Below are 9,793 nucleotides of genomic sequence, written 5' to 3' on the forward strand. Positions count from 1 at the left end.
GGGGTGGGCCCGGGGCCGGGCCCGCGCCGGGGGGGTGGCTTTTCCCTGCCCCCCCCCGGGGAGACCCGCAGCGAGCGCCCAGGGGTGGCCCTGGGAGCCCCCGGGGTGGCCACACGCACGGGCGGGCGGGGCACTGCGGGGGAGGAGGTGCACGACGCCGGCCCGAAACTGTGCGGGTCACCACGGGTTTTGCTGAGAGGAAACTCTTGGTTTTAGGGCGTTTGTGCCCGAAAGCGTGCGATTAAGGCCTTTTTTTTTGCAAGGGAAACTTGTGTCGGCGTCGGGTTTTTGTGCCCGAAAGCTTGCGATTAAAGACTGTTTTTTTTTTTTTGTGAGGGAAACCTGTGTTGGTTTTAGGGCATTTGTGTCCAAACGCTTACAATTAAAGACTTTTTTCTGTGAGGAAAACCTGTGTTGATCTAGGGCGTTTGTGCCCAAAAGCGTGCGATTAAAGACTTTTTTTTGTGAGGAAAACCTGTGTTGGTTTTAGGGCGTTTCTGCCCAAACGCTTACAATTAAAGACCATTTTTTTTGCAAGGGAAACCTGTATTGGTTTTGTGGCGTTTGTGCCCGAAAGCGTGCGATTAAAGACTGTGAGGAAAATCTGTATTGGTTTTATGGCGTTTGTGCCCGAAAGCGTGCGATTAAAGACGGGTTTCCCTCACAAAAAAATGGTCTTTAATCGCACCCTAGATCAACACAGGTTTTCCTCACAGAAAAAAGTCTTTAATTGTAAGCGTTTGGACACAAACGCTCTAAAACTAATACAGGTTTCCCTCGCAAAAAAATGGTATTGGTTTTAGGATGTTTGTGCCCGAAAGCTTGTGATTAAAGACTTTTCTTTCAAGGAAAACCTGTATTGGTTTTAGGGTGTTTATGCCCTCAAAAGCTTGCAATTAAAGACATGTTTTTGCGAGGGAAATCTGTATTGCTTTTAGGGTGCTTGTACCCAAAAGCTTGCGATTTAAAGGAAAAAAAAATTTGGTCTAGGGTATTTGTGCCCAAAAGCTTCAATTAAGGAAATGTTTTTGCAAGGGACACTTGTATTAATCTAGGGCGTTTGTGCCTGAAAGCTTGCAATTAAAGATTTTTTTTAATTGTGTGAGTGAAACCTGTGTTGGTCAGGGGATGTTAGTGCCCGAAAGCTTGCAATGAAAGATTTTTTTTTTTTTTTTGCAAAGATCTTGTTGGTCTAATAAAAGAGATCCCCTCCGTCCACGAGCTCCGATAGGACTTGAGTTCAAGGCTTTGTTTCATTAACCATTCTCCTGTCTCTTCCCCCACCCGAAAAAAAAAGCATAGGTGCATTTCTATTATTTCGGTCTCATTTTATGGATGCCAGATCCTTTGGCCTGCTCTGCTGCTCCTGGCCTCTTGTTCTTGTAGAGTAAATGCTAGCATAGAGGGCATTGCACGCTCATTTCTTGGAGGTATCATTGAATCTGGGGTTGTGTGAGCCATCGAGTGTCGTAGGTAAACAGCACGAGGTTTAATTCTCGGGCCTGCGATGCAGAAACGTAATTCGGGTAATCTTCCAAATCTGCGTTACTCCATTTTGCAACCTCAACTGAAGCATTAGGTGAATAGTTCTGTTTTTAACAAAACTCATTATAATTAAGGAGTACTTGTGTAGTAAGGGCCTTTAAAAACTAATCCTCACAGTATTCATGTGAAGTATAAGTTAAATTTAAAAAGTACAGTGGAAACGAGACACATAAGACCCCTTTTTTCCATAACATGGGTCCTAGAGCACGTGGCATCTATCTTTAAACAAAAACCAATTAACTCTAGCTGAGCTGGGGTTCAGCTATAGCAATTTTATTGCTGGTCTACTCATGAGTTAGGTTTTAAAAGGGGAAGGAGAGCTGCTGTAGTAGGGAGTTTGACTCCCCCCTAGGTAAGACCTCTACATGGTCACAAAACATCAGACATGGCAAGTAAAGATGCTGGAATTAGACTAATCCCAGCTAGAGAAACTTGTTGTTCAGGAACAGCCACTTTGGAAATGCGTTAAGCGAAATCAAAAAAGGACACATTTATTTTGGAGTAAAGTGTCCATACATAGAGTTACTCGAAAGTAGCTATTACACTTAAAATATATGCCCTATCTTATTCTGTTACAAAGTTTATGTGCAAATGAGACCCTAATAGTGGTCTCTGCAAATTATTTCATAGACATTAGGGTGGAAGAGACCTCGAGAGATCGAGTCCAGCCCCCTGCCCAAAGGGCAGGAAGTCAGCAGGGGTCATAGGATCCCAGCAAGATAGACAAACTAGAAGGTCTGTTTATCAGTTATATAGTGGATACTTCTGGAATTGACGCGGAGGCTTAGTGCTGTGAAAGCGTGTGTGTGCTGCATGGTTTCAGCAGGGATGACCAAGGTATAGGTCACAGAGCTGTCATCTGGCCTATGGCACTCCCCCTGGGCCTGGAAATTTGACAGTGTGGCAAGTGGTGGCAGCGTTAATTGGCACAGCTCTCAGAGCTGCGGCAGTCGATGCTGCCGCCTTTCATCCCGTCATAGATTTCTGGACCACAGATCTAGAGTGCAGAGCTGCATCAACTGGCCCGTGGGGCTGGAAATTTGGCGGTAGGAGGAACAGCAGCTATTGGGGCTGTGAGAGTCACGGCAATTAACACTGCTGCTGCCAATTCTAGCCCTGTGGGCCACATGAGTTGGGCACCAGTGGACTACAACACGGCTAGGTAATGAAGACTGATTGCTTGTTTTGGGTGTTTTCCACTTGCAGAGCAGCCTGGCTGCTTGTGTTACACCAGGGAGCATTCAGAGTACTTGGCACTTTGTAGGACTGTTATATTTAATGCACCTAAATGTTGATTACTTTTTCCCTTTTCAGATACCTGGTTATTTCTGAAAAACTTGAAGAAATTAAATCTTTCAGAGAACTGACCTGCTTGGATCTTTCCTGCTGCAAACTTGGAGATGAACACGAATTGCTAGAACATCTCACCAAGGAAGCTCTATCCAGGTACCAGTTTAGTAACATATGTACCTAGTGGCAACCTTTGCTTTTCTGGTCACCAGGGAATTCAGAGTCATGCTGCATGTCCTTTAAAAGAAAGTTTCACAGGCAGTAAGATAGAAATTAGTGGGGTTTTTAATTGTTCATAAAAACTGTTTGGCGGGGGAACACCCATCAAAACTAATCGCACGCAAACTATCATTCAGAGCATATATTTAACATTAAAAGTAATTCTGTAGTTTTGTAAGAGTAGAAATAGAAGTATTCTGCTGGCCAACGCATAGACCAAGTGGTTTTATATTTCATTTTCTGTTCATAGCCTTAAGCACTGCAAACCTTAGTGTTTCCAAGTTACAGATTTATCCTATTAAATATTATTTTCCTGGGTGATAAACATTATCAAAATAATGTTAACTATATCAGTAGATAAGCGTGCTATATGCCAGCATGAGATGTTTCTAATTTTTGCACTGTATTTCCTAAAATGATATATAACTACTAAAATTAGAAATTTGTGTAACTTTCTCAGATAAGTTAATCACTTAATTCTGTTTAATTAATAACTTGCTACTTTAAACTTTCACACAAGTTATTCAAGAACTTGTTTGGAGGATGCAATGGAAGTATGCCTCTAGATCTTTGTGGGTTTTATTTTGTTTCTAGCGTGCAGTACCTCCTTTTACGTTTAAGAAGCATCCCCACAATCTTCTACTAGTTTTGTCTTTTCTTATTTGTCAAGCAAAGATTTTTCTTCCCTAATTTTGAATGGAGTTGAAATTGGCAAGACTAGTTATGTTTCATAACTTCAATTTATAGAGAACCTTACGGCCCATGTCAAGAAATCTTTGTGTTCCAATATTGCCTGTGTCAGCAGAACTCTGGAAATAGTGTGCTGGGTAACGGTTTCTGCTGAGCCAGCAATGGGAACATTACACTTGTTAGCCTTACCAAAAGAGGCTTTTTTTGTTCAGTGGTCCTTTTAATATCACTAAAGAAATGACAGATTGATGGGATGATTGGAAAAAAATTCTGAGTTTGTACATTAAAATCTAAGAGTTTTTTCTTAAGAAGTCCTAGGTAATAACTTTCTATTTTTCATCCTAGTGTAACAAGGCTCCTCCTGAAGGATAACTGTTTATCTGATGCAGGCCTTCGCAAAATGACAGCACCAGTACGAGTAATGAAAAGGGGACTTGAAAATCTTTCTGTGCTAGATTTGTCTTGTAAGTGTACCAAAGTGTCTCATGGTTTAAGTATAGAAATTAGCCATGTTTCTTCTGATCTAGTTAACTCCTATTTATGACTGAAAGGATATAATGAAACAAAATGAACCCCTAAATCAGAAGTGGTTAAGCAAGGCCTTTTGTTAACATCTGCTAGAAACCACAGATTGAACCTGCAGTCCCATCCAGATAACATTAAATTAATGGAATTTTACCAGTGAAGTCAGTAGGAGAGTAAGGTTAAATCCCTATCTGATATAAATGCAAGGCTTGAATATCTCTGCAGTCTGGCATGGGACTTGAATTAGCCATTCCTTTTCCTGCTTACATGTATTTTTGAGAGACCTTAACCTTCACTATATGGAAGTGATTTGTCATTGAATTCATAATCTGGGGGCAGTGAAGGATGCCAATATTGAATGAGAATCCCCATGAGGAGATTAGGGTAGGTAGAGAATAGAGGTGGGAAATGTGGATGGGATGAGGAGGAACTACTGGAGGGGCTTGGTTGGAAAGAGAAGCAGAAAGGAAGAAGACTCAGGGGGTCCTTGGGACTGACTGGGCAGGAAGCATCAAGCAGCAAATCTAGAACTTGCTCGGGTTTAGGAGAACACGACTGGGGATAGGAGTGGGTAGAGAGGACAGGGAAACGAGGGGAATGGGCATAAAAGTGTGTCCACTAGAGCCTCCTCCCCACCACAGCCTACACTGGAACCCCAGACACCAGAGTGTCACCTTTCATTTGCTGTCAGATCTGTAAATTCCAGTGACCAAACATCCCACCCTCTGCAGTTCTAGTTCAGGTAGAGGGTGACTGTCTATTGCTGGTATCAGTTCCTCCATTAGCTTGGGCAGCAGAGGTCTATGCAGTGACTGTAAAGGTTCCAGCCAAGTTGATAACTCATGTGAGTGTCAGTGTGATGCCACATGAGGGAATTAAACTTTTTAATCAGTTTGCCTTTTTTAAAACCTTGTAAGTTGCACACAAAAAGCCAGTTAGAAAGCACTTAGTGTCAAGCGCACAAATATTAGAAAATACCAGAATTAAGGCTGCCTGAGCCACCTTAATTTAGCCCCTTAGCCACATGCATTGTGTAGTCTTTAACTGAAGGATCACCTGTTTGTCTCATCAGAGGACAGACCAGTTCTAAGGATGCATTGGGTTTTTATAGTGAAAGGAGGTTTTTATCCGCAGGACCCCACCTTCATTTGTTACAGGGTATATTCAAGAGATTGTTGTGGGGAGGGGAAGGGGCAAAAAGATGGTCTCATGGTTAAGGCACTTGAATGCTGCCCAGGATAGCTGGATTTTATTCCTGCTTCTTCCACATATGATGGCGGGTTAAGTCATTTATACTTATTTTCTTCATAGGAAATGTTTGATTGTGAGTTCTTTATTTTCTTCTCCTGACTTGAGACCTGGAGGTGTGATTTACAGAAATGTTGAGCTCTTTGAGCTGCAACTGAAGTCGGTAGAAGTTTGCTTTAAAGATACGTAATGCTGTAGACTGCTAGGATCCTATTTTTTCAAAAAACGTAATTTACACCCCTAATCTCAAATCAGGCAATCAGAATTACTATGTACTTTTAACTGTAATCGCTGTGATTTTTTTTTAATTTTCTATCTATGAAGGGAATGATTTAGCTTCTCTAGGTGTATGCAACTCACAGGAGTGTTGTGAAAATGTAGTTTTTTTAGCAAATATTCAGTATTCATCAAAAAGTAGTATGTGAGTGTATACACGTGGGGCTGGATTTTAAGGTTTCTCAAGAACATTTATTCTGGTATTTCCTAAATTCTGAGTGCTCGGCTTCACAAATTTAGGAGTATTTTTTTAATACAGTTTCTTTGTAGGATACTTATGTAAACTCTACTTTTTATATTTGTACATACACACATTCAAACTAATTTGACCCAAATTAAGCTGTTTTGAATGAAAATTGTATTTTGATCTGAAGAGAAAAAATAAGTCAGGTTCAAGAAACTTTCAAAACCTGGAGGGTATAAAATGCAATTGGGCCCAAAATCACTTGAACATTGTTTACTGTTGGAATAACTGGCTGGTTACCTATGATGTGTGTCTTTTCCCAGACCCGCATCTGATTGTTTTAAGAATCTGTTTTGAAGAACAAATTTCTACTATCATGCAATTTAGCATGATAATCTGTTTGTTTTCTTTATAGGTAACCCTAAAATCACTGATGTAGGAATTGGATATCTTCTTTCCTTCAGGAAGTTAAATTGCTTGGACATATCTGGAACAGGTCTCAAGGTAAAACCAAGCTTGTACTTGAGTCCATTACAAATATATGATTAAGTACTCCTCTACACAGTCTGCTTGTTTCTATTTTTACTAGGACGTTAAGGCAGTTGTTCAGAGGATCCAGGTACAGCTGGGCCTTGTCCATTCAAAAGTACCACTGAAAGAATTTGATCATAGTACCTGCAAAACAGAGGGATGGGCAGAGCAGGTATGTTGTTTATTAGTTTGTCAGCCAAAATAACTGTGCACTTACTTCACTCACAAGCTGCTTCACATCTCTCAGAGAGGTCTTGATTGTCATCTAGCGTGTACTTGTGAGAACACAGATGTTGTGAACTGCATAAAGAATATGTTTTGCAGTCTTACATGCCAGAAGTAGCCTCCCAAAGACTGCACTCCAGATTCCTGGGAACCTAGACCAGGAATTTATTTTACATAATAAATCAGATTGCAGCTTTTCTCAATTTCATAATAATGAACTCGGGTATATGTCCGGCTCATGTCTGAGCTATGCAGAGTTTACCAAATAAGTTTCCTCTTCCTAACTGTCCATAGGGCCAAATACAGTGGACACCTATTAGGCTGAGCTCCATAAAAAACCTCATGTAGACAGGCAGTGGTGACCCCTCTTAACCAGCATCCAAGTGGTTAAAATGCTCATCTTGGATATCGGAGACTGAGTAGAAGGCTTTTCTTTGTCTGAGGAGATTTGAAATTATTTTTCTCAGTTGTAGTTCTGTGCCCAGCTTCTAAACTGTTCTCCACTTCGGACCACTTCCATTTAAAATTACAATTTAGGACCCGTTTCTGCTCTCCTTTTCTAGTGTATAAGGAGGATCTGTATAATGGGGTACATCTCAAGTGCACACTAGCTGTGCCAGCACCGAGCTTCACTTGGACTAACTTACACCATACTTCTTGGCATGGAGTTTCATGCTGGTGTCAGTAGGTGCTTCTGGTACCTGAGCTAGCTTGGAGATCTCTGCATCACTTTGCAGAGTGCAGTGTAGACTCTTACTGAATGTGTGACAGCTAGATTTGTTTCCTGCTTCTTTTGCTTCATATCAAACAGGGATTCTGTTGCAGTAAGGCAGTATTCAGAAGAACCGTGAAATGTTAGCAATGTAGACAAAATATTCCACTTAAAAGGATTTACAGAAAAACGAGTTGTTGCTGTAAAAGTTGCTTGAGTTTGGTATTTAGTCATTGAAAAAGTAAAAAAAAAACAAACAAACAAGGGGTTGAAGTTTTGCTGATGCGCTTGGCTGCCTTTCTATACATTTCTTGTAAGAAGCATTTTAATCATCCTTCTTTTCTTTCAGACCATTTTGCAGTGGGAACAGTTGGTCATGGAAGCCATTAAGCCGAAAAAAAACTTGCAGTGCAGAAGAGCAGCTAGACATTTCTGTATGTAACTTTGTGAAACCCTGCAGATACAGATACTATTCAAAGCCTGTTAAAACCAATGGAAACAAACTGAAGTGTGTATTAAGATAAGCTTGTTTGCTAACTGAACCAAAAAAATTGCAAAATCCTTACAGTATGAAATTTTGTTTAAGTGAATTTAAAAATGGAAATGTTTAAAAAATGTTGGAGATTTCTTTCCCTTCGTGAATGAAAGCAATTCAAATTCAACATGAATTCTCAAATTGTTTGGGTTGAGGTACACATGTAACTTTTAGCAGATTTTTGCCTGGCTTTAAATGCATGTGTATTGTTTTTTCTTCTAGATGGAAAGAGATGCAGAATAGAAGAACAAGTCACATGCACGTTGGTGGAGGTGGAAACAAAAGCAACTGGAAACCTGCAGTTCTATAAGGAGAAAACACAAAACTGCCATGCCCCTTTGTTGAAAAAGGAGGCTGCAGTTAGCCATGAATTGAAGAAAAATAAAAAGAGAGTTTTGGCTGAACAAGAGACAGAACGGACCTCAAAGCACATGTGCCTCACCATGGAAGACTGGGACTTGCTGAATAGCTATTGATTCAGAAAAGAATTTATTCCTTGACTGTTATATCAAACTGGATTTTCACATGGAGAAAGGAGACTGACCTTATCCAGATGATCTGCTCACGATGGCATGGCAGCAAATTAATTTCTGCCCACGGTACAGTAGGGAAGCGCCAGAGTGATGGAGGAGGGACAATGGGAATTCTAATGTATATTTTCAATACATAATAATTTTTCAAATAAATATGTTGTTGTCATCCTTAAATAGTGCTGGAGACATGGATAATACCTAGAAGGAATTCATCGGCACTGCTATCTAAACTGCCTGAGCACCTCAGTAGCAGATGACTAGTCATCTCCGCTGCCTCTGTTCTTCCCTTTAGCAATCTGGCAACTGTAGTAACAGCAGTTGAAACTGAAATTGGCTTTAGGTGAGAGAGACTAGTTTGCTTGGTCCTGCTGCTGATGTGGTGTCACACAACAGAGCCTGAATTCATCAGCATGATAGTAGTGGTGACTGATTTGTATATTTAAAATGCCTCATGACTTGTCACAGTGCTATATAAATACTCCAAATCTTGTTATTTTAGTAGTGGTACTTAAATCTCAATTGTACACTTGTATCTAAAGTGTTCTGAAGGAACTCAATAGCAAAGAGAGGATGAAACTAGAATAGCTGATGATAGGAATGAGAGGCATGCTCCTGGCGCGCGCACACTTCATGGCATGATGGGATCTGTTCCCTGATCCCATGGTAGGATGCATGATTTTGGGATTGGGCTCCAATCCCAGTCATACCATTAGTACTTGCCAGCACAGGGGGAGCCCAGTAAACCAGTGCAGTCCCAGGGTTAGGACTGATGATCAGCTGATTGTGGGTCCAAGCTGGGTCCAGTACAAGAACCCTGCCATACAGCCTGATGCAGTAAGCTGGCCACACCTTCAACTAAAGGCATGATAGAAACCACCCACAAAACTACTACACATTTTATGGAATAATTTTGTGGCTTATTCCCTATTTTAATACCCTTAACTGCATGGTTGTGCAGCTGGGTTACTACTGAACTGGTTAATCATGTCTGCTAGGGGCCATAAAAAATAGCAATCACTAAGTATCAGCTATTTCAGAATTATAACAAAAATGCAATATCTTTTATTAAAATATTACTTAAACTTTCTAAATGAAAAGTTGAAATATGGGAGAGAGATGGCAAGTTAGCTAGTCTCAAGATTAAACTTTAACTCTAAAATTGTAACTGCTGAAAAGCAGAATTAATGGCCATTATAAACCAATTACATTTTCCTCTTCTCAACCTTTTGTGGTTTGCAACATGTTTAAGCATGTATGCCGCTGGATATAGATGAGTAGTG

The 9,793-nt window shown here is 40.6% G+C and overlaps 1 protein-coding gene across 3 annotated transcripts; it reads left to right on the forward strand.

The window, feature by feature from the left end:
• Positions 1 to 23: 23 nt before the first annotated feature.
• On the forward strand, positions 24 to 8,972 carry LRRC42 (leucine rich repeat containing 42). Of its 3 annotated transcripts, none has more exons than XR_003094559.1 (7): positions 24 to 2,991; positions 4,090 to 4,208; positions 6,393 to 6,481; positions 6,567 to 6,680; positions 7,795 to 7,879; positions 8,203 to 8,579; positions 8,691 to 8,972. XR_003094559.1 is itself a non-coding variant. In XM_025206688.1 (7 exons), the coding sequence occupies exons 3-7, from the start codon at positions 4,145 to 4,147 to the stop codon at positions 8,454 to 8,456; spliced, it is 606 nt and encodes a 201-aa protein (XP_025062473.1). In that variant the 5' UTR covers positions 27 to 1,579; positions 2,860 to 2,991; positions 4,090 to 4,144; the 3' UTR covers positions 8,457 to 8,666. The 3 variants fall into 3 exon arrangements, 2 of the variants coding, with proteins under 2 accessions (XP_025062472.1, XP_025062473.1); XM_025206688.1 differs by lacking the exon at positions 8,691 to 8,972 and having other exon boundaries at positions 27 to 1,579; positions 2,860 to 2,991; positions 8,203 to 8,666; XM_025206687.1 differs by lacking the exon at positions 8,691 to 8,972 and having other exon boundaries at positions 8,203 to 8,666.
• Positions 8,973 to 9,793: the final 821 nt, after the last annotated feature.

Source organism: Alligator sinensis, unplaced genomic scaffold, assembly GCF_000455745.1.
Source record: "Alligator sinensis unplaced genomic scaffold, ASM45574v1 scaffold172_1, whole genome shotgun sequence".
Classification (NCBI taxonomy): domain Eukaryota; kingdom Metazoa; phylum Chordata; order Crocodylia; family Alligatoridae; genus Alligator; species Alligator sinensis.

Coding starts and splice junctions, on each gene's coding strand:
- LRRC42 (XM_025206687.1), top strand. CDS start 2,834: ATGTTGATTACTTTTTCCCTTTTCAGATACCTGGTTATTTCTGAAAAA. Junction 4,209..6,392: donor TTCTGTGCTAGATTTGTCTT/GTAAGTGTACCA, acceptor TTTTCTTTATAG/GTAACCCTAAAATCACTGAT. Junction 7,880..8,202: donor AAGAGCAGCTAGACATTTCT/GTATGTAACTTT, acceptor TTTTTCTTCTAG/ATGGAAAGAGATGCAGAATA.